Source organism: Platalea leucorodia, assembly GCF_965183815.1.
Source record: "Platalea leucorodia genome assembly, chromosome: 28".
NCBI classification, from domain to species: domain Eukaryota; kingdom Metazoa; phylum Chordata; class Aves; order Pelecaniformes; family Threskiornithidae; genus Platalea; species Platalea leucorodia.
In genome coordinates, this window is record NC_138850.1 from 998369 (window position 1) to 1020854 (window position 22486).

At 71.7% G+C, this 22486-nt stretch overlaps 3 protein-coding genes across 3 annotated transcripts in view; 2 read left to right on the forward strand and 1 right to left on the reverse strand.

Moving 5' to 3' along the window:
- Window positions 1–14780, forward strand: part of LOC309601079 (histone-lysine N-methyltransferase EHMT2-like) — a gene marked incomplete at its 5' end in the record, with an annotated part of 28856 nt that extends 14076 nt beyond the window's left edge. The window contains 7 exon segments of the mRNA XM_082333911.1: window positions 10875–11019; window positions 11462–11539; window positions 11947–12062; window positions 12502–12588; window positions 12987–13065; window positions 13148–13323; window positions 14505–14780. Coding sequence (XP_082190037.1) covers window positions 10875–11019; window positions 11462–11539; window positions 11947–12062; window positions 12502–12588; window positions 12987–13065; window positions 13148–13323; window positions 14505–14658 — 835 coding nt within the window. The 3' untranslated portion in view covers window positions 14659–14780.
- On the forward strand, window positions 986–3579 carry LOC309601127 (histone-lysine N-methyltransferase EHMT2-like; the record flags this gene model as incomplete). Its single annotated transcript, XM_082334013.1, has 4 exons — window positions 986–1133; window positions 1593–1738; window positions 2461–2604; window positions 3505–3579. 4 exons carry the CDS (start codon window positions 986–988, stop codon window positions 3577–3579), a joined length of 513 nt encoding a protein of 170 aa, XP_082190139.1.
- Window positions 14781–16267: 1487 nt separating the features above from the next.
- On the reverse strand, window positions 16268–22231 carry PPT2 (palmitoyl-protein thioesterase 2). The gene is given in 11 exon segments (XM_082333983.1): window positions 16268–16445; window positions 17388–17442; window positions 17542–17626; window positions 18662–18745; window positions 19312–19419; window positions 19739–19834; window positions 20758–20809; window positions 20811–20867; window positions 20869–20913; window positions 21491–21676; window positions 22203–22231. Coding segments are annotated over 10 exon segments (912 nt in total). The 5' UTR covers window positions 22203–22231; the 3' UTR covers window positions 16268–16301.
- Window positions 22232–22486: the final 255 nt, after the last annotated feature.

Below are 22486 nucleotides of genomic sequence, written 5' to 3' on the forward strand. Positions count from 1 at the left end.
AGGGGGAGCCCTAAAATTGAGAGATTTGGGGAAGGGGAGCCCTGAAACTGATAAATTTGGGGAAGGGAAACCCTGGAACGGGGGGATTTGGGGAGGGGGAGCCCTGAAACTGGGGGGTTTGGGGAAGGGGAACCCCAAAATTGGGACATTTGAGGAAGGGGAGCCCTGGAACGAGGGGATTTGGGGAAGGGGAACCCTAAAATTGAGAGATTTGGGAAGGGGAGCCCCAAAACTGGGGGATTTGGGGAAGGGGAACCCCTAAAACTGATAAATTTGGGGAAGGGAGCCCTGAAACGGGGGGATTTGGGGAGGGGGAGCCCTAAAATTGAGAGATTTGGGGAAGGGGAGCCCTGAAACTGATAAATTTGGGGAAGGGGAGCCCTGAAATGGGGGGATTTGGGGAGGGGGAGCCCTAAAATTGAGAGATTTGGGGAAGGGGAGCCCTGAAACTGATAAATTTGGGGAAGGGAAACCCTGGAACGGGGGGATTTGGGGAGGGGGAGCCCTGAAACTGGGGGGTTTGGGGAAGGGGAACCCCAAAATTGGGACATTTGAGAAGGGGAGCCCTGGAACGAGGGGATTTGGGGAAGGGGAACCCTAAAATTGAGAGATTTGGGGAAGGGGAGCCCCAAAACTGGGGGAATTTGGGAAGGGGAGCCCCAAAACTGGGGGATTTGGGGAAGGGGAACCCTAAAACTGATAAATTTGGGGAAGGGGAGCCCTGACACTGGGGGATTTGGGGAAAGGGAGCCCTAAAATGGAGAGATTTGGGGAAAGGGAACGCTGAAACAGGGAATTTGGGGAAGGGGAGCCCTAAAACTGATAAATTTTGGGAAGAGAAACCTTAAAACTGAGGGATTTGGGGAAACGGAGCCATGAAACCGATAAATTTGGGGAAGGGGACCCCAAACCCGCTCTGTTGGGGGGGGGGCAGAGGGGTGTGGGGTCCCCCCGAGCTGGGGAGGGGGCCGGGGGGTGTGATGTCATGCCGGGGGGTGTGATGTCACCCCTGACCCCCCCCCCCCCAGGGGTGCCCGGCGCCCCCCCCGGCGCCCCCCCCAGCGAGTACACCGAGGTGCCCCTGGGCTGCCTGCAGCTGCCGGGGGGCGGAGCCCTCTCCCCCCAGCCCCCAGGTGAGGCCACGCCCCCCCACGGGCCACGCCCCCACAGACCACACCCCTCCCGGGGTGCCGGGCCACGCCCACAGTGCACGGCACCGCCCCCTGCATGCGGCCACGCCCCCATGCCCCCCGGACCACGCCCCTGGCTGTGCGGCCCTACCCACTCTCGTTAGGCCACACCACTGCCCCGCCCACCCCTCCACTTCCCTGTGGGGCCCCGCCCCTCCTGCCCCACGTGGCTCTGAGGCCACACCCCCTCCAGCCCCACCCCTGGGTGCGTGCCCTGCCCTTTGTGGCCCCCGCCCACTGCTTCCAGACCACGCCCCTCCCTCTGAGGTCCCACCCACTTACCCTAGACCACGCCCCCTCCCCACGAGGCCCCGCCCCCAGCTGAGGTCCTGCCCCTGCCCTTGCTCTCCCCCCGGGGCCCCGCCCACCCCGGCCCCGCCCACCCAGCGAGCGCCCCTGCAGGGCCGGCGGGGGCGCTGGGGGGGCTGGAGGCCGAGCGCTTCGAGGAGCTGCCCCTCTGCTCCTGCCGCATGGAGGCCCCCAAGGTGGAGCGGGGCGGCGAGGGGGCCCGGGGGCTCTGCATGGCCACCGAGAGCGTCGACGGGCAGGTGGGCCACGGGGGACGGGGGGGGACCCGGGGGGCTTGGGGGACTGGGGGGGCCCAGGGGGCTTGGGGGGCCCAGGGGTCTGGGGGGCTTGGGGGGACCCAGGGGGCTTGGGGGACCCTGGGGTCTGGGGGGAGTGGGGGGACCCGGGGGGCTTGGGGGGCCCAGGGGTCTGGGGGGAGTGGGGGGACCCAGGGGGTTTGGGGGGGCCCAGGGGTTTTGGGGGACCCCGGGGTCTGGGGGGAGTGGGGGGGGGCCCAGGGGTTTTGGGGGACCCCGGGGTCTGGGGGGAGTGGGGGGGGGCCCAGGGGTTTTGGGGGACCCCGGGGTCTGGGGGGAGTGGGGGGGGGCCAGGGGTTTTGGGGGACCCTGGTGGCAGGGGGAGGTGGGGGCTGCGGGGGGACCCAGGTATTTGTGGGGGACCCATGGGTGCGGGGGGATCTAAGCGTCTGGGTGGGGGCTGAGGGGGAACCCCAAAGTCCAGAGGGGGGGTCCCAGGTCTCGGGTGGGGGGGGTGGGGAGGCAAATTGGGGGGGGGACCTGAGTATCGGGGGGGACCCAGGCGCCTGGGAGGGAGGGAGAAGGGAGTCTTGGTGTTTTTGGGGAGACCCGGTCATTTCTGGGGGGACCCAGGGCTCCGGGCAGCCCAGCAGGAGCGGGGCTCAGGGAAATGGGGGTCCCTGGGTGGGATGGGGGGCCCCCCGGCACTGACGCCCCCCCCCCAGCTGAGCGGCTGCGGCAGCAGCATCCTGAAGCGGGAGACGATGCGCCCCTCCAGCCGCGTGCCCCTGATGGTGCTGTGCGAGAGCCACCGCGCCCGCATGGTCAAGCACCACTGCTGCCCCGGCTGCGGCTACTTCTGCACCGCCGTGAGTGGGGGGGGTCACGCAGCCCGGGGGGGGGCACGGGGACCCCCCCCCAGGCACCGCTGCTGCCCCGGCTGCGGCTACTTCTACTCCCTTGGGGACCCCAGGGACGCTCGTGCCCCCCCGAACCCCTGTCCCCTCTCCCAGGGGACGTTCCTGGAGCATCACCCCAATGCCTATTGGGGCTGGGGTCCCCAGGACCCCCTGTACCCCCCCCAGGACCCTTTTAGGGGCCCCCTGTAACCCCCTAAGACCCCCCAGGACCCCCTTGGGGGCCCCTTGAACCCCCATGCCCTGCTAGGGGATGTTCCTGGGGTGCCACCCTGATGTCTGCGTTGGGGCTGGGGTCCCCAGGACCCCCTGTACCCCCCCAGGACCCCTTTAGGGGACCCCCAGGGGCCCCCTGTAGCCCCCTAAGACCCCCCAGGACCCCCTTGGGGGCCCCTTGACCCCCCATGCCCTGCTAGGGGATGTTCCTGGGGTGCCACCCTGATGTCTGCGTTGGGGCTGGGAACCCCAGGACCCCCTGTAGCCCCCCAGGACTCTTCTAGGGACCCCCAGGACCCCACTGGGGACTCCCAAGGCCCCCAGGAGCCTTTAGGGACCCCCATGTAGCCCCCCAGGACCCCCGTCCTCCCCCCAGGGGACATTCTTGGAGTGCCCCCCCGATGTGTGGATTGGGGCTGGGCCCTCCAGGACCCCCCAGAACCCCTTGGGGACCCCCTGACCCCCTTGGGGACCCCCAGTCCCTTCTTGGAGACCCCCCTGATCCCCCCGCACCCCCCAGGGGACGTTCCTGGAGTGCCACCCCGATGTGTGGATCGGGGCTGGGACCTCCAAGACCCCCCCCCAGCGCCCCTAGGACCCCCTCGGGGACCCCCTGACCGCCCCACGCCCCCCCAGGGGACGTTCCTGGAGTGCCACCCCGACGTGCGGATCGGGGCTGGGACCTCCAAGACCCCCCCCCAGCGCCCCTAGGACCCCCTCGGGGGACCCCCTGACCCCCTCGGGGCCCCCCTGATCCCCCCGCACCCCCCCAGGGGACGTTCCTGGAGTGCCACCCCGACGTGCGGATCGGGCACCGCTTCCACCGGGGCTGCGTCTCGCAGCTCAACGGGATGATCTTCTGTCCCCACTGCGGGGAGGACGCCTCCGAGGCCCAGGAGGTGACGCTGCCCCGCGCCGAGGGGGCCCCCCGGCCCCCGCCCCCGCCGCACCCCCCGAGCCCCGCCGCCGCGCCACCGCCCCCCGCACCGATGCCCCCACCCCCAGGTATGGCGTGGGGCGGGTTTGGGGGGGACGGAGGGGTTGGGGGGCGTTTGGGGGGGCTTTGGGGGGTTTGGGGGTGTCTGGGGGGGGCTCTGGGAGGATACAAAGGGGTTTGGGGGCATCTGGGAGGGGGTATAGGGGTGTTCAGGGGAGCTTTTGGGGGTTTGGGGTTATTGGGGGGGTCTGGGGGGTACATAGGGGTTTGGGGGTGTCTGGGGGGGCTCTGGGAGGATACAAAGGGGTTTGGGGGCATCTGGGAGGGGGTATAGGGGTGTTCAGGGGAGCTTTTGGGGGTTTGGGGTTATTGGGGGGGTCTGGGGGGTACATAGGGGTTTGGGGGTGTCTGGGGGGGGCTCTGGGAGGATACAAAGGGGTTTGGGGGCATCTGGGAGGGGGTATAGGGGTGTTCAGGGGGGCTTTTGGGGGTTTGGGGTTATTGGGGGCGTCTGGGGGGTACATAGGGGTTTGGGGGTGTCTGGGGGGGCTCTTGGGGGTCTGGGAGGGCTCTGGGGAGGATACAAAGGGGCTTGGGGGCATGGGGGAGGGGGCATACAGGGGTGCAGGGGGGCTTTTGGGGGTTTAGGGCCATCTCGGGGGGTACATGAGGGGCTCTGGGGGGGTACCTGAGGGTTTGGGGGTATTCAGGGGGGTACGCAGGGTTTTAGGGGGGCTTGGGGTGGGCTTAGAGGGGTCTGGGGGCTGTGTAGGGGTCTGGGGGGGTCTCAGGAGGTGTTTGGGGGTGGGGAGGCTTATGAGGGTGGGGGACATTTGAGGTGGGGCGTCCCGCGGGGTCCTGACCCCCCCCCTCGCCCCCCAGCGCGCGGATGCGGGGGCAGGGCGAGGGCCGGGCGCCCCCCCCGGACCCCCGGGCCGAGCCCATCGACAGCTCGGGGGGGCCGGCGCTGGCCCTGCCCTCGGGGGGGGCCCTGTCGGCGCGGGGGCTGGCGCCGGGGCCGGCCCGTGACCTGCTGGAGAAGGCGCTGGTGGGGCAGGAGGCCGAGAGGTGGGTGCTCCCCCGGGACCCCCGACCCTTCCTGACCCCCCTGGGACCCCCACCCCTACCCCGACCGCCCCCGAGCTCCCCCTGTGTGGGGTCCCCCAGTGCCAGGTTCCCCCAGCCTCCCAGTGCCCCCATTATCCCCAGTATGGGATCCCTCAGTGCCCCCAATATCCCCAGTATGGGATCCCTCGGTGCCCCTATGTGGGGACCCCCAAGCCCCCCCTGTGGTCCCAGTGTCCCCAGTATGGGGTCGCACAGCGCCCTTGTACAGGGTCCCGTCAGCTCCCCAGTGTTCCCAGTACCCCCAGCGCAGCGTCACCCCACCAACCAGTGCTCCCGGGGCACCTGTAGGGGGTCCCCCAGCCTCCCAGTGCCTCCCAGTACCCCCAGTTCCCCCCCGCAGGCGGAAGAAGCTGCGATTCCACCCCCGGCAGCTCTACGTCTCCGTCAAGCAGGGCGAGCTGCAGAAGGTCGTCCTCATGCTGCGTGAGTGGGGGGCCGGGGGGGGTCCCGGGGGGGATTGGGGGGCTGGGGGGGTCCCGGGGGGGATTGGAGGGCAGGGGGGGTCCCGGGGGGGGCACTGGGGGGCAGGGGGAGCCCCGGAGCCCCCCGAGCGTCCCTCGGGGCTGCAGGGAGGGCTTTGGGGTGTCCTTGGGGGTGTTGGGCTGTCCCGGGGGGGCCCCCACCCCTCCTGGGGGGTCCTCGCCCCCCCTGACCGCCCCCCCCCCCTTGCCCCCCTCCCCACAGTGGACAACCTGGACCCCAACTTCCAGAGCGACGCCCAGAGCAAGCGCACCCCCCTGCACGCGGCGGCGCAGAAGGGGTACCTCGAAATCTGCCACCTCCTGCTGCAGGTGGGCTGGGGGGGGGTCCCGGGGGGGGAGCACCTCAAAATCCGCCACCTCCTGCTGCGGCTTTGGGGGTCCCTGGGGATCAGGGATGTCCTGGGGGGGCTGCGGGGTACCCCAGGTTGACTCTGGGGGGGTCCCTGGGGCTCCAGGGCATCCCAGGATGTTCCTGGGGGGGGTCTTTGGGGCATTGTGGGGGGTCCCTGGGGTGCTGGAGGGTATCTGGAGGTCAAGGACGTCCTGGGGGGCCTATGGGGGTCTCTAGGGCACTGGGGGGGGGGGCTCTGGAGGTCAAGGGCATCCTGGGGGGGCTCTGGGACGTCTTGGGGGGCCTATGGGGGTCTCTGGGGCATTGGGGGGGCTCTGAGGTTCCCTGGGGTGCTGGGGGGGGCTCTGGAGGTCAAGGGCATCCTGGGGAGGTCTCTGGGACATCCTGGGGGGCCTATGGGGGTCTCTGGGGTATTGGGGGGGGGTCTCTGGGGGTCCCTGGGTTGCTGGCGGGGCTCTGGAGGTCAAGGACATCCTGGGGGGGGGCTCTGGGATGTCCTGGGGGGCCTATGGGGGTCTCTGGGGTATTGGGGGGGTGTCTCTGGGGGTCCCTGGGGTGCTGGTGGGGCTCTGGAGGTCAAGGGCATCCTGGGGGGCTCTGGGATGTCCGGGGGGGGCTCTGGGGGTCCTATAGGGCTTCTTGGAGGTCCACTGCCTCCTGGTGCAGGTGGGGGAGCCTGGGGGGGTCCCTGTGACTCAGGGGGCCTGGGGGGGTCCCTGAGGGTCTGGGGGGGTCCCTGACACCCCCCTGCCCCCCCCAAGGCGGGCGCCAACATCAACGCGACGGACAAGCTGCGCCGGACGCCGCTGATGGAGGCGGTGGCCAACAACCACGTGGAGACGGCGCGGTACATGGTGCGGCGGGGCGGCTGCGTCTACAGCAAGGTGGGCGATGACGTCACGCCCCTCCCCGCTGCCGTCGTCGTCGCCCCCTTTCGCCGACGTCATCGCCTCCCTTTCCTCGCCCAGGAGGAGGACGGCTCCACCTGCCTCCACCACGCCGCCAAGAACGGCAACCTGGAGATGGTCGACCTGCTGCTCTCCACCGGGCAGGTGGACGTCAACGCCCAGGTGGGAGCCGGGGGGGCCGCGGGGGGGACCCCGGCATCTGGGCGATGCTGACCCCCCCCCCCCCTCCCTCCCCCCCTCCAGGACAACGGGGGTTGGACCCCCATCATCTGGGCGGCCGAGCACAAGCACATCGAGGTGATCCGCCGGCTGCTGACGCGCGGCGCCGACGTCACCCTCACCGACAACGTGAGTCCTCCCCGTCCGATGGTTTGGGGACACCCCCCCCCCGCCCCCCCAGGGCACTTTTGAGGACCCCCGGCTGCTTTTGAGGCCCCCCCCAGGGCTGTTTTGAGGTCCTGTCCTCACAAAGGGCAGTTTTGGGGTCCCCCAGGGTAGCTTCAAAGCCCCCCGCCCCCAAAGTCCCTGCTAACGCCAGTTTTGGGGTCCCCATCCCCACTGGGGGCAGTTTCAAGGCCCCCTGCTCTCTTCCAGGGCGGTTTCAAGCCCCCCCCCATCCTCTTTAAGGCAGTTTCAAGCTCCCCCTATCCCTACCAAGGGCGGTTTCGAGGCCTCCCCCCCCCCCCCCCCCCGGCTAATTCTCCCCTCCTGGGGCCGTTTCAAGCCCCTGGGGGCTGGTTTTGCCCCCCAGGAGGTGTATTTTGCCCCCCGGGACCTGGGTTTTGCCCCCCAGGAGGCGTTTTTTGCCCTCTTGCAGATGGGTTTGGCCCCCCAGGAGCTGGGTTTGGCCCCCGGGGGGTGTTTTTTGCCCCTGGGGGGGCAGGTTTTGCCCCGGGGGGGTGGTTCCTGACCGGCAGTGCCCCCCCCCTCGGGCAGGAGGAGAACATCTGCCTGCACTGGGCCTCCTTCACGGGCAGCGCGGAGATCGCCGAGGTGCTGCTGAACGCCCAGTGCGACCTGCACGCCGTCAACTTCCACGGGGACACCCCCCTGCACATCGCCGCCCGCGAGAGCTACCACGACTGCGTCATGTAGGGGGGCCGGGGGGCTGCGGGGGGTCAGGGGGGCAGGGGAGGGGTCTATGGGGGGACAGGGGGTCTGGGGGGAGCAGGGGAGGGGTCTATGGGGGGACAGGGGGTCTGGGGGGAGCAGGGGAGGGGTCTATGGGGGGGTAGGAGGTCTATAGGGGGGCAGGGGAGGGGTCTATGGGGGGACAGGGGGTCTGGGGGAGGCCGGGGAGGGGTCTATGGGGGGGTAGGGGTCTATAGGGGGGCAGGGGAGGGGTCTATGGGGGGACAGGGGGTCTGGGGGGAGCAGGGGAGGGGTCTATGGGGGGACAGGGGGTCTGGGGGAGGCCAGGGAGGGGTCTATGGGGGGACAGGGGGTCTATAGGGGGGCAGGGGAGGGGTCTATGGGGGGGTAGGAGGTCTATAGGGGGGCAGGGGAGGGGTCTATGGGGGGACAGGGAGTCTGGGGGAGGCCAGGGAGGGGTCTATGGGGGGGTAGGAGGTCTATAGGGGGGCAGGGGAGGGGTCTGCGGGGGGGGGGCGGGGGTCTGTGGGGGGCACGGGAGGGGTCTATGGGTGGTAGGGAGTCTGGGGGGGTCTGGGGAGGGGTCTGTAGGGGGTCTCTGGGGGCACCCGGACACCTGGATCCCCCTGGGGATGGGGGGTCTCTGGGGGAGCAGAGGGGCTATGAGCGGGTAAGGGGGTCTATGGGGAGCAGGGGAGGGGTCTGTGAGGGGCAGGGGGTCTATAGAGGGGTAGGGGAGGGGTCTATAGAGGGGTAGGGGGTCTGTGGGGGCACCCAGACACCTGGGCCCCTATGGGGATGGGGGGGGTCTCTGGGGGAGCAGGGGAGGGGTCTATGGGGGGTAGGGGGTCTATAGGGGCGTAGGAGAGGGGCCTATGTGAGTATAGGGGATCTGTGAGGTATTAGAGGGTCTATGGGGAGGTAGGGGGTCTATAGGGGGGCAGGGGAGGGGTCTATGGGGGGGTAGGGGGTTTGTGGGGGGCAGGAGGTCTATAGGGGGGTGGGGGGAGCCGGATCCCTGGGCTCGGGGGGGCTATGGGGGGTCGGGGGGCACCTGGATGCTGATCTGTGGGGTGGGGGGACGCCCGGGGGGCTTTGGCGGGGGGTGACGTGCCCCCCGCCGGCGCCGCAGCCTGTTCCTGTCGCGGGGGGCCGACCCCGAGGTGCGGAACAAGGAGGGGGATTCGCCCCTGGACCTGACGCTGGAGCACTCGGAGGTGTGGGTGGCCCTGCAGCTCAACCGCAAGCTGCGGCAGGGGGCTGCGGGGCGGCCCCTCCACACCGAGCGCATCATCAGCCGGTACGGGGGGGTCCTGGGGGGATTGGGGGGTCCTGGGGGGATTTGGGGGGTCCCAGGAGTCCAGGGGATCCCGAGAGGGGTCCTGGGGGGGATTTGGGGGGATTCGGGGGGTCCTGGGGGGGATTCGGGGGGTCCCAGGGGGGCTGCGGGGCGGCCCCTCCACACCGAGCGCATCATCAGCCGGTACGGGGGGGTCCTGGGGGGGATTTGGGGGGTCCTGGGGGGATTTGGGGGGTCCCAGGAGTCCAGGGGATCCCGAGAGGGGTCCTGGGGGGGATTTGGGGGGATTCGGGGGGTCCTGGGGGGGATTCGGGGGGGTCCCAGGGGGGCTGCGGGGCGGCCCCTCCACACCGAGCGCATCATCAGCCGGTACGGGGGGGTCCTGGGGGGATTGGGGGGGTCCTGGGGGGATTTGGGGGGTCCCAGGAGTCCAGGGGATCCCGAGAGGGGTCCTGGGGGGGATTTGGGGGGATTCGGGGGGTCCTGGGGGGGATTCGGGGGGTCCCAGGGGGGCTGCGGGGCGGCCCCTCCACACCGAGCGCATCATCAGCCAGTACGGGGGTCCTGGGGGGATTTGGGGGGATTCGGGGGGTCCTGGGGGGGAATTCAGGGGGTCCTGGGGGGGATTTGGGGGGATTCGGGGGGGTCCTGGGGGGATTCGGGGGGGTCCCAGGGGGGCTGCGGGGCGGCCCCTCCACACCGAGCGCATCATCAGCTGGTACGAGGGTCCTGGGGGGATTCAGGGGGTCCTGGGGGGATTCAGGGGGTCCCAGGGGGGCTGCGGGGCGGCCCCTCCACACTGAGCGCATCATCAGCCAGTACGGGGGTCCTGGGGGGGATTTGGGGGGATTCGGGGGGTCCTGGGGGGGAATTCAGGGGGTCCTGGGGGCGATTTGGGAGGATTCGGGGGGGTCCTGGGGGGATTCGGGGGGGTCCCAGGGGGGCTGCGGGGCGGCCCCTCCACACCGAGCGCATCATCAGCCAGTACGGGGGTCCTGGGGGGGATTTGGGGGGATTCGGGGGGTCCTGGGGGGGAATTCAGGGGGTCCTGGGGGGGATTTGGGGGGATTCGGGGGGGTCCTGGGGGGATTCGGGGGGGTCCCAGGGGGGCTGCGGGGCGGCCCCTCCACACCGAGCGCATCATCAGCCGGTATGGGGGGGTCCTGGGGGGATTTGGGGGGTCCTGGGGGGGATTCAGGGGGTCCCAGGGGGGCTGCGGGGCGGCCCCTCCACACTGAGCGCATCATCAGCCGGTACGGGGGGGTCCTGGGGGGGATTTGGGGGGATTCGGGGGGTCCTGGGGGGGATTCAGGGGGTCCTGGAGGGATTCAGGGGGTCCCAGGGGGGCTGCGGGGTGGCCCCTCCACACCGAGCACATCATCAGCCGGTACAGGGGGGTCCTGGGGGGCTTCAGGGGGTCCCTGGGGCCGTTTTTGGGGGTCCCAGGAGTCTCAGGAGGGTTCTGGGGACCCTGGGGTGCTGCACCCCGAGCCCCTCATCAGCTGATGGGGGGGTCCCTGGGGGGAGGCCAGGGGGGGTTTTGGGGCCTCCCAGGCCGCGGTAGAGCTGCTACGCATCGAGTGCGTCGTCAGCCGGTATGGGGGGTGCTGGGGGGGTCTTGGGGGGCCCAGGGGGTGCTTAGGGGGTCCCCACCATGCACCGAGCACATCACCCCCGGGGGGGGGGGGTCCTGCAGGGATTTGGGGGGCTCCTGGCAGGGTTTGGGGGTGCCGGGGGGGCTTGGGGGGTGCCAGGGCATTTTGGGGGGTTTCGGGGTGCCCCCCCAGCCCCCCCATGGCCCCCCCAGGGACGTGGCGCGGGGCTACGAGAACGTCCCCATCCCCTGCGTCAACGGGGTGGACGAGGAGCCCTGCCCCGACGACTACAAGTACATCGCCGAGAACTGCGAGACCTCCACCATGAACATCGACCACAACATCACCCACCTCCAGGTGGGCCGGGGGGGTCCGGGGGGTCCCGGGGGGGTCCGGGGGGGTCCTGGGGGGCAGGACCCCCGCTCGGGGCAGGGGATGCTGCTGTCGGGGGGGTGGGGAAGGGCTGTTGGGGTGGAAAAGGGAAGGTTTGGGGGGCAGAGCCGCTGCTGGGGAGGGGGGGGCACCAGCCTGGGGCAGGGAAACGGCTGCTTTTGGGGTGAAAGTGCTGCTTTTGGGGTGAAAGTGCTGCTTTTGGGGTGAAAAACTGTTTCTGGGGTGCGAACTCCCTGCTTTGGGGGTGCAGAAGCATTTTGGGGTGCCCAACAGCTTTGGGGGGGGCACATCTCCTGTTGGGGGGTGTGACACCCCCCCCCCCCCCGACCAGGGGTCTGGGGGGGGTACGAGATGGCTGCTGGGGGTTTTGGGGTGCCCCTGACCCCCCCCCGCGCCCCCTCCCCAGCACTGCACGTGCCAGGACGACTGCTCCTCCAGCAACTGCCTCTGCGGGCAGCTCAGCATCCGCTGCTGGTACGATAAGGTGAGGGGGGGACCCCCGAAACCCCCGACGGGGCCCCCCCAAACCCCCGCCGTGCCCGGGGGGGGGGGGGGCCTGAAACCGCCGGTGCCGCTTGGGGGGCCCCCCCTCCCCAAACCGCTATTGCATTGGAGGAGCCCCTTGAAACTGCCGTTGTGTTTTGGGGACCCCCCCCCTCTTGCAACCCCTGCAGCTTTTTGGGGAGCCCCTCAAGCACCCCTGGGTCCTGGGGGGGGCTTAAAACCACCCCCGGGTCCTGGGGGGGCCCTCAAAACCGCCATTGCGCCCCGGGGAGCCCCTCGAAACGGCTGCTGTGACCCCGGGAGCCTGCGCCTGGGCCCCCCCCGTTGCGGGGGTCCCCCCGTTGCGGGGGTCCCCGGTGACCCCCCCGCCCCCCCGTTCCCCCCCAGGACGGGCGGCTGCTGCAGGAGTTCAACAAGATCGAGCCCCCCCTGATCTTCGAGTGCAACCAGGCCTGCACGTGCTGGCGCAGCTGCAAGAACCGCGTGGTGCAGAGCGGCATCAAGTGCGCCCCAAACCCTGCGCCCCCAGACCCCCCCAAACCCTGCGCCCCAAACCCTGCGCCCCCAGACCCCCCAAACCCTGCACCCCAAACCCCTGTACCCCACAACCCTGCACCCCCAGACCCCCCCAAACCCTGCACCCCAGACCCCCCCAAACCCCTGTACCCCATAACCCTGCCCCCCCAGACCCCCCCAAACCCTGTACCCCAAACTCTGCACCCCCAGACCACCCCAAAACCCTGTGCCCCAGACCCCCCAAACCCTGCACCCCCAACCCCTCCGTGCCCCAAATCCCCCCCATCTGTGCCCAAAACCTGGCTGCACCCCAAATCCCCCCTCCCCAGCCCCAAACGCCCTTGTCCCCCCCAGCTGCCCCCCCGAACCCCCCATCTGTGCCCAAAACCCTTTGGGCCCCCCCAAAACCTCTTCCCCCCCCCCCAGGGTCCGGCTCCAGCTCTACCGGACGGCGAAGATGGGGTGGGGGGTGCGGGCGCTGCAGGCCATCCCCCCCGGCACCTTCATCTGCGAGTGAGGGGGTCCCCAAAATGGGGAGGGGGCTGTGGGTGCACCCCTCTGTCCCGGGGGGGGGGCTTGTCACTGGTTTGGGGGGGTCCTGTGGGGTTTGGGGGGGGTCTTAACCCTGGTTTGGGGGGGATTTGGGGGATCCCCCAGGTTTTGGGGGGCCCTGGGGGCTGGAGGGTCTCACCCCTGTTTTTTTGGGGGGTCCCTGGGGGTCTGGGGGTATAGGGAGGAGTCCCTAGGTTTTGGGGGGGCTGGGGGAGACTTGGGGGGGTCCTGTGGGGTTTGGGGGCTCATCCCTGATTTGGGGGGTTCCCAGGCTTTTGGGGTGGGGGATCCTTGGGGTTTGGGGGGGTCGCGGGGGGGTTGGGGGTCCCGCGGTGCCCCCAGCCCCCCGTGCCCCCCAGGTACGTGGGGGAGCTGATCTCGGACGCGGAGGCCGACGTGCGGGAGGACGATTCCTACCTCTTCGACCTGGACAACAAGGTGGGGGGCGCGGGCGGGGGGACCCCGGCCGCCGGGGGGCACCCGGGCCTCCCCGGGGCTGTCGTGACGCCCGTCGCGACAGGACGGGGAGGTGTACTGCATCGACGCCCGGTACTACGGCAACGTCAGCCGGTTCATCAACCACCTCTGCGACCCCAACATCATCCCGGTGCGGGTGTTCATGCTGCACCAGGACCTGCGCTTCCCCCGCATCGCCTTCTTCAGCAGCCGCGCCATCCGCCCCGGCGAGGAGCTGGGGTACGGGGCGGGGGCAGACGGGGGGGCAGATCTGGGGGGGCGGGGGGCAGGTACGGGGGGCAGATCTGGGGGGGCTGGGGGCAGGTACGGGGCCGGGGCAGACACGGGGGGCAGATCTGGGGGGGCGGGGGGCAGGTACGGGGCGGGGGCAGACACGGGGGGGCAGATCTGGGGGGGTGGGGGGCAGGTACGGGGCCGGGGCAGGTACGGGGGGCAGATCTGGGGGGGCGGGGGGCAGGTACGGGGCGGGGGCAGACACGGGGGGCAGATCTGGGGGGGCTGGGGGCAGGTATGGGGGCTGGGGCAGGTACGGGGGGCAGATCTGGGGGGGCTGGGGGCAGGTATGGGGGGCAGGGGGCAGGTACAGGAGCTGGGGCAGATACGGGGGGCAGATCTGGGGGGGCTGGGGGCAGATCTGGGGGGGCTGGGGGCAGGTATGGGGGGCAGGTATGGGGCCCGGGGCAGATACGGGGGGCAGATCTGGGGGGGCTGGGGGCAGGTACGGGGGGCAGGGGGCAGGTATGGGGCCCGGGGCAGATACGGGGGGCAGATCTGGGGGGGCTGGGGGCAGGTACGGGGGGCAGGGGGCAGGTATGGGGCCCGGGGCAGATACGGGGGGGCAGATCTGGGGGGGCTGGGGGCAGGTATGGGTGGGCTGGGGGCAGGTATGGGGGGCGGGGGGCAGGTACAGGGGGCCAGGGGCAGGTACGGGGGGCGGTGGGCAGATACGGGGGGCAGATCTGGGGGGGCTGGGGGCACATCTGGGGGCCGGGGGGCAGGTACGGGGGGCTGGGTGCAGGTGTGGGGGGCAGATCTGGGGGGCAGATCTGGGGGGCAGATACGGGGGGCCGGGGCAGATACGGGGGGCGGGGGGCAGGTACGGGGGGCAGATGGGGGGGCTGGGGCAGATATGGGGGGCTGGTACGGGGGGCTGGGATGGGTATAGAGGGGCTGGGGTGGATATGGGGGGCAGATCTGGGGGGCTGGGGGGGTACAGGGGGCCTGGGGGGCGGATACGGGGGGCTGGGGCGGATACGGGGGGCTGGGGGGCAGTGGGGGGCAGCTCTGGGGGCGATGGGGATGACGGGGGGGGCAGTTGGGGTCGGGGGCGGTTCCGGGGGGCAGATGGGGGGGGGGGGGGCAGTTGGGGGGCGGCCGTGGGGTGACGGCCCCCCCCCCAGGTTCGACTACGGGGACCGGTTCTGGGACATCAAGAGCAAATACTTCCCCTGCCAGTGCGGCTCCGAGAAGTGCAAGCACTCGGCCGAGGCCGGGGGGGGGCGCGGGGACCCCCCCGAGCTGCTGCCCCCCCTCCTGGCCCTGCCCCCCCCCTGAGCCCCCCCCGGGACCCCCCCCACGCTGCTGCCCCCCCCCCGAGCCCCCCCCGTGCCCCCCATGTCCCTGTGTCCCCCCCATGTCCCTGTGTCCCCCCCCCATGTGTTGTCCCCCCCCCGTGTTCCCCCATTTTGTCCCCAGCTCCAGTGGAAACCAATAAAGAGCCAGAGCTGAGCCCCAGACGTGGGGGGACACGGGGGGGACACGGGGGGGACACGGGGGGGACAAGGGGGGGACACGGGGGGGACACGGGATGGGGGGACACGGGGGGGACCCGGGGGGGACACAGGGGGTACAGGGGATGGGGGACAGGGGGGACATGGGGGGGACATGGGGGGTAATGGGATGGGGGGGACACGGGGGGGACACGGGGGGTACAGGGGATGGGGGACAGAGGGGACATGGGGGGGACACGGGGGGGACACGGGGGGTACAGGGGATGGGGGGACCCGGGGGGGACCCGGGGGGGACATGGGGGTACAGGGGATGGGGGGACATGGGATGGGGGGGACATGGGGGTACAGGGGCTGGGGGGACTCAGAGGGGAGATGGGGTACAGGGGCTGGGGGTCTCGGGGGGAGGCCCCGGGGGGGTCGGATGCCAGGGTCCCCAGAGGCGGCGGCGGCTCGTGCTGGGGGGGTGCAAGTGCTTTATTGGCTGCGGCCCCCCGAAACACCAGGGCCCCCCCCGGGGGGGGATCCCCCCCGCGCCCCCCCCGCGCTGTGGGGCGGGGGTGCCCCAAGTCCCTGAGTCGGGGGGGGGGCTGCGCAGCGAGGAGTTAACGGGGGGGGGGGACGGACCCCCTGCGAGCCCCCCAGCCCCCATAGGGTCCCAGAGCCCCCCCAGCCCCAATACTGACCCAGAGCCCCCCGCAGGCCCCACGGGTGAGCTCGGCCCCCCCACCTATAGAGCACCAGAGCCTAATACTGCCCTATAGACCCCTTATAGCCCCCTATATGGACCTGGCCCCCCCCCCCCCCATAGGGCCCCAGAGCCCCACCCCAGGCCCCTACAGGGCTCCACAGACCCCCTATAGAGCCCCATAGCCTCATCCCCGTCCCTTATAGGTCCCCACAGACCCCCCTATAGCACCTTATAGCCCCATACCTTCCCCAGGGCCCCACCCCAGACCCCCCCAACCCTACAATCCCCCTATATGCCGCCGTAGCCCTACCCTGACCCCTATGCAGCCCCACAGGGCGCCTATATGTCGCATAACCCTCTCACAGACCCTTATAGAGCCCCATAGCTCCCCTATATGACCCCATAACCACACCCCTGTCCCCTACAGAGCCTTATAGTCCCCCTACACGGCCTCATAAACCTGCCCCTGACCCCTATAGAGCCCCACAGCCCCCCCCGGACCTTCTAGCTCCACCCCAGCCCCCTATCCAGCCCTATAGCTCCCCTATACTGCCCCATAACCCCACCCCTGACCCCTATAGAGTCCCACAGCTCCCCTATAGAACCCTCTAGCTCCACCCCAGCCCCCTGCCCAGCCCCATAGCCCCCCTACGCTGCCCCATAACCCCGCCCCAACCCCTGCAGAGCCCCATAACCCCACCCCTGACCCCTATAGAGCCCTATAGCCCCCCATAGGACCCTCTAGCTCCAGCCCAGCCCCGTAGCCCCCAGCCCCCCGGCTACGTGAGCCAGGGGCGGATGCAGCGCTCGTAGACGGGGCGGTGGGAGTGCCAGGCCGTGTGCCCCACGCCGGGCACCGCGCAGCCCCCCAGCGCCCCCCGCGCCTCCAGCGTCTTCAGCCCGAAGGTGTCCTGCAGGTAAACCTGGGGGGCACGGGCGTCACGGGGGACCCCGGCGGCCGGGACCCCCAACCCGCCCCCCAAAGTGGGGGTCCCCCGGTGCCCAGGACCCCCAACCTGCCCCCCAAAGTGGGGGTCCCCCGGTGCCCAGGACCCCCGATGCCTCCCCCCAAAGCGGGGGACCCCCCGGTGCCCAGGACCCCCAACCCGCCCCCCAAAGCGGGGGGTCCCCCGGTGCCCAGGACCCCCAACGCCTCCCCCCAAAGCGAGGGACCCCCCGGTGCCCAGGACCCCCAACCCGCTCCCCCAAAGCGGGGGACCCCCGGTGCCCAGGACCCCCAACGCCTCCCCCCAAAGCGGGGGACCCCCCGGTGCCCAGGACCCCCAACGCCTTCCCCCAAAGCGAGGGACCCCCGGTGCCCAGGACCCCCAACCCGCCCCCCAAAGCGGGGGTCCCCCCGGTGCCCAGGACCCCCAACGCCTCCCCCCAAAGCGGGGGACCCCCGGTGCCCAGGACCCCCAATGCCTCCCCCCAAAGCGAGGGACCCCCGGTGCCCGGGACCCCCCAATGCCTCCCCCCCAAAGCGAGGGACCCCCCGGTGCCCAGGACCCCCAAACCCGCCCCCCAAAGCGGGGGGTCCCCCGGTGCCCAGGACCCCCAACGCCTCCCCCCAAAGCGGGGGACCCCCGGTGCCCAGGACCCCCAACGCCTCCCCCCAAAGCGGGGGACCCCCGGTGCCCAGGACCCCCAATGCCTCCCCCCAAAGCGAGGGACCCCCCGGTGCCCAGGACCCCCCAACCCGCCCCCCCAAAGCGAGGGACCCCCGGTGCCCAGGACCCCCAACGCCTCCCCCCAAAGCGAGGGACCCCCGGTGCCCGGGACCCCCAACGCCTCCCCCCAAAGCGGGGGACCCCCGGTGCCCGGGACCCCCAACCCGCCCCCCAGGCGGGGGTCCCCGCACTCACCGCCTGGGCTCGCATCTCCCGCACCGTCTCGTTGGCGTCGTAGAAACCGAAAAGGCTTCGGGGAGGGGGGAGACGGGGGTGAGCGGGGGGACCCCGGCGGCCGGCCCCCACCGCGCGCCCCCGGGACCCCCGGCGGCCGCGGACCCCGGCCCACCTCGACTGCCAGGGCGTGATGACGCCGTCGTCGGGGCCCCCGATCAGCACCAGGCTCTGGATCCGCAGCAGGTTCCGCTTCCAGGCTGCGGCGAAAGCGGGGTTCACGGGGGGCTGCCGGGCCCCTATGGGGCACCTATGGGGGGGCCGCAGGGCCGCGAGCGGGGGGGCGATGCTAGGGGATGGCTGTAGGAGCTATAGGGAGCTATAGGGTCGGCTATAGGCGCGCCTGCATCGCACGGCGCGAGTATCCGCAGGGAAAAGCCACGTTGGTGCCTATAAGGACGCCTACGCGCGTACCTACGTGGAGTTACGTGAACGTCAGGGTATCTATAGGGCCGCCTCTATGGGCTACAAGAACGTCTATAAGCGTACACCTATAGGACTATACACACGGGACTGCAGCAGCGCCTACAAGAGCACCTATAGGAGCAGCTACGCAGCACTGCGAGAGCACCTATACAGAGCTATACAACTATATATAAGCGTATCTATAGGAGCATCGACGTGAGGCTACACCAACATCTATATGGACCCGTAAGCGTATCGGTAAGTACCCACAGGGCTCATCTATCCATAAGTGCGGGGGCTATAGGGTCCCCATAGGGCCCTCTCTGTGGGACTACAGCGGTGCCTATGGGGCTATAGGGGTCCCCATAGGAGATTTCGGGGGGGCTGCGGGGGTCCCCGTGGGGCTATGAGGGGCTGCTATAGGGGTGTCTCTAGGGGGGCTATAGGGGTCCCCATAGGGGCCCCTGGGGGGCTGCGGGGGTCCCCATGGGGCTACGAGGGGCTGCTATAGGGGTGTCTCCAGGGGGGCTATAGGGGTCCCCATAGGGGCCCCTGGGGGGCTGCGGGGGTCCCCGTGGGGCTATGAGGGGCTGCTATAGGGGTGTCTCTAGGGGGGCTATAGGGGTCCCCATAGGGGCCCCTGGGGGGCTGCGGGGGTCCCCGTGGGGCTACGAGGGGCTGCTATAGGGGTGTCTCCAGGGGGGCTATAGGGGTCCCCATAGGGGCCCCTGGGGGGCTGCGGGGGTCCCCGTGGGGCTACGAGGGGCTGCTACAGGGGTGTCTCCAGGGGGGCTATAGGGGTCCCCATAGGGGTCCCCATAGGGGCTCACCGGAGGCGTTGGGGTGCAGCCGCTCGTCGTTGAGGAGGGCGAGGAAGTCGCTGCTGTTCAGGTAGAGCTCGCGGTGGTGGGGGTCTGGGGGGGCCCCGCCGCAACGGGGGGGGGGGGGTCAGCCCCCACGCCACCCCCCCGCGTCACCCCCCGCGGTCTGCAGGGGGTCGGGGTCCCCCCATGGTGCGTTTTGGGGTCCCCAGGGATATTTTGGGGCTGGGGTCCCTGGGAGGGGGCGGTCCTGGGGGGGGGGTTGGGGTCCCAGGGAGGATTGGGGGGTCCCCGGGGGGGGGGGTTGGGGCCCTGGGAGGGGTTGGGGTCCCCTAGGGGGGTGTGGAGGTCTCGGGGGGGGTTGGGGGTCCCTGGGAGGTTTGGGGGGGTCCCCTGGGGGGGAGTGGGGGTCCTAGGGGGGATTTGGGGGCCCCGGGGGGGGGTTGGGGGTCCCAGGGAGGTTTGGGGGGGTCCCCTGGGGGGGTGGGGGTCCCAGGGGGGATTTGGGGGCCCCGGGGGGATTTGGGGGGGTCCCCTGGGGGGGGGGGTCCCAGGGAGGTTTGGGGGGTCCCCTGGGGGGGGGGTTGGGGTCCCAGGGAGGATTGGGGGGTCCCCGGGGGGGGGTGGGGGGTCCCAGGGGGGGTTTGGGGGTCCCGGACCGTTCCAGTAGTTGCAGATGGAGACCCCCTGGCCCAGGGGGGTGTAGCAGAGCCGGTAGAGGTTGGACTTCATGTGCCGGGGGAAGAGCCACTTCAGGTAGTCGGTGTCTGCGCCCCAAAAACCAGTCAGGGACCCCCCAGGGACCCCCCGACAGCCCCCAAACCCACCCGGGGACACCAAAACACCCAGAGACCCCCCCCCAAAACACTCAGGGACCTCCCAAACCACCCAGGGAACCCCCAAAACCACCCAGGGAACCCCCAAACCTCCCCATCACCCACTCTGAGACCCCCAAAACCCCCCAAAACACCCCAAGGACCCCATAACCTCCCCATAACCCCACCCAGAGACCCCCAACCTCCCCAGAAGCCCCCCAGGGACCCCCACCCCCCCCCCCAGGACCCCCCACGCCCCCCGGCCCCTCACCCCCGTACTGCCCCATCTGGGGGGCCGCCAGCGAGATGAAGCTGTGGACGTTGTGGTCGGGCATGGTGGCCAGCAGCGCCCGGCAGATGAGACCCCCTGCGGGTGGGGGTCAGCGGGGGGGGACCCCAGCCTCCAGGGGACCCCCACCCACGGACTCAGGCGTCCAGGGACCCCCCCTCACAACCACCCCCCCCCCAGGTCATCTGGGTGCCCCCCACCCATGGACCCAGGTATCCGGGACCCCCCACCCATGGCCCTGGACCCCCACCCATGGCCCCAGGACCCCCCACCCATGGATCTGGGACCCCCACCCATGGACCCAGGTATCCAGGACCCCCCACCCTGGCCCTAGGACCCCCCACCCATGGCCACAGGTATCCGGGACCCCCCACCCTGGCCCTAGGACCCCCACCCATGGCCCCAGGTATCCAGGACCCCCCACCCATGGCCCTAGGACCCCCCACCCATGGCCCCAGGTATCCAGGACCCCCCACCCATGGCCCTGGACCCCCCACCCATGGCCCCAGGTATCCAGGACCCCCCACCCATGGCCCTGGACCCCCACCCATGGCCCCAGGACCCCCACCCATGGATCTGGGACCCCCACCCATGGCCACAGGTATCCGGGACCCCCCACCCTGGCCCTAGGACCCCCACCCATGGCCACAGGTATCTGGGACCCCCCACCCTGGCCCCAGACCCCCACCCATGGCCCCGGGACCCCCCACCCATGGCCCCAGGTATCCAGGACCCCCCACCCATGGCCCTAGGACCCCCACCCATGGATCTGGGACCCCCACCCATGGACCCAGGTATCCAGGACCCCTCACCCTGGCCCTAGGACCCCCACCCATGGCCCCAGGTATCTGGGACCCCCCACCCTGGCCCCAGGACCCCCACCCATGGCCCCAGGTATCCAGGACCCCCCACCCTGGCCCTGGGACCCCCACCCATGGCCCCAGGTATCCAGGACCCCCCACCCATAGCCCTGGACCCCCACCCTGGCCCCGGACCCCCACCCTGGCTGTATCCCAGCAGGTGGACGCCGTCGGCGGCGTTGGCCATGATGGGGGGCGAGGGCGCGGCGGAACCCCTCCACCTGCACCCACAGCGGCCGCAGCGAAGCCCCCCCGGTCGAAGAGGTCCAGGACCGTCACCTCCGTCCCCGGGTGGCTCTGAGGGGGGGGGACACCGGCACCAGGGGGGTCATGGGGGGACCCCGGCGTCTGGGAGGGGGGACCCAGGCATCCCGGGGGGGTGATGGGGGGTCCCAGGGGGGTGAAATGGGGGGGGATCCAGGTCTCCCAGGGGGGTGGCATAGGGGGACCCCGGCGTCGGGGGGTGATGGGGGGGATCCAGGCATCCCGGGGGGGTGATGGGGGGTCCCAGGGGGGTGGCAGAGGGGACCCCGGCGTCGGGGGGTGATGGGGGGGATCCAGGCATCCCGGGGGGGTGATGGGGGGTCCCAGGGGGGTGGCAGAGGGGACCCCGGCGTCGGGGGGTGATGGGGGGGATCCAGGCATCCCGGGGGGGTGATGGGGGGTCCCAGGGGGGCGAAGGGGGGGACCCCCGGCGTTGGGGGGTGATGGGGGGGATCCAGGCATCCCGGGGGGGTGATGGGGGGTCCCCAGGGGGGCGAAGGGGGGCACCCCGGCGCCGGGGGGGTGACGGGGGGCTCCCGCTGGTCGGGGCGGGACCGGGCGGGGGACTCGGGGGTCCGGGCAGGGTGGGGGTCCCCGGGGGGGCCCTGACCTCGTTGATGAAGGCGCGGAGGCGCTGGAAGTCGCTGGGGCTGTCGAAGAGGCCGTGGACGATGACGACGGGGCGGTAGGAGCCCCCCGGGACCCCCAGCAGCAGCAGCAGCAGGAGGAGGAGGAGGAGGAAGGCCGGGGCCGCCGGCCCCCACCCGCGCCCCACGCCGCGCCACGCAGGGGGCATCTGGGGGGGGGGGCGGGGGGTCAGGGGGGACCCACGCGTGGCCCCAACCCCCCGACGCCGGGGTCCCCCCGGGGGTCCCCGGCCCCCCCTCCCCGCTCCCTGTTTACCTCCCGGCTCCCCTCCCCCTCCCGCGCGTCAGTTCCGGCGCGCGCGGCCCGAGCGGCCCCCCCCCCCTCCCCCCACCGGGGGACCCAACCCCCCACGCCCCCCTCCCCCCACCCCACGCCCCCCTCCGCCCCCCCCGAGCGGTGACCGGGGGGCGGGGGGGGGCCCCCCCTTGGTCAAGCCCCGGGGTCTCCGGGGGGGGGGGACCCCCGCGTCGGGGCCCCGCAGCTCCCGCTCCCACGGGGGACGGCGGCGGCCGGGCCCCACGCCCGCAGCTCCCACGGGAGACCGCGGCGTCCGGACCGCGCCGCTCCCACGGGGGGGACCCCGGCGGCCGGGCCGCGCCGCCCCGTTCACGCTCCGGGGGACGGCGGGGCTTCCCCGGGGGGGGGGCACGCGTGTCCCGGGGGACCCCACGCACCTGGCTGCCGCCGAGGGCCCGGGCGGCCGCGATGCCGGGCCCTCCCCTCCCCCCCCCCGGGACCGGCCGCGCGGGCCCCGCCCCCACGCGTGGCGGTGTGTGCTGAGCAAACAGGGAGCGTCCGCGGGGGGGGGGCACCCGCGGGCGGCGGGGTCACCTCAGGACACGGGGGTCCCCCGCTCGCCCGGCCCCCCCCCACGCTCGCCCGGGCCCCCTCGGGGCGCCTGGGTGCCCCCCGCACGCGTGGGGGTCCCCTGCGGGCTGCCCCCCCCCCCCCCCCCGTC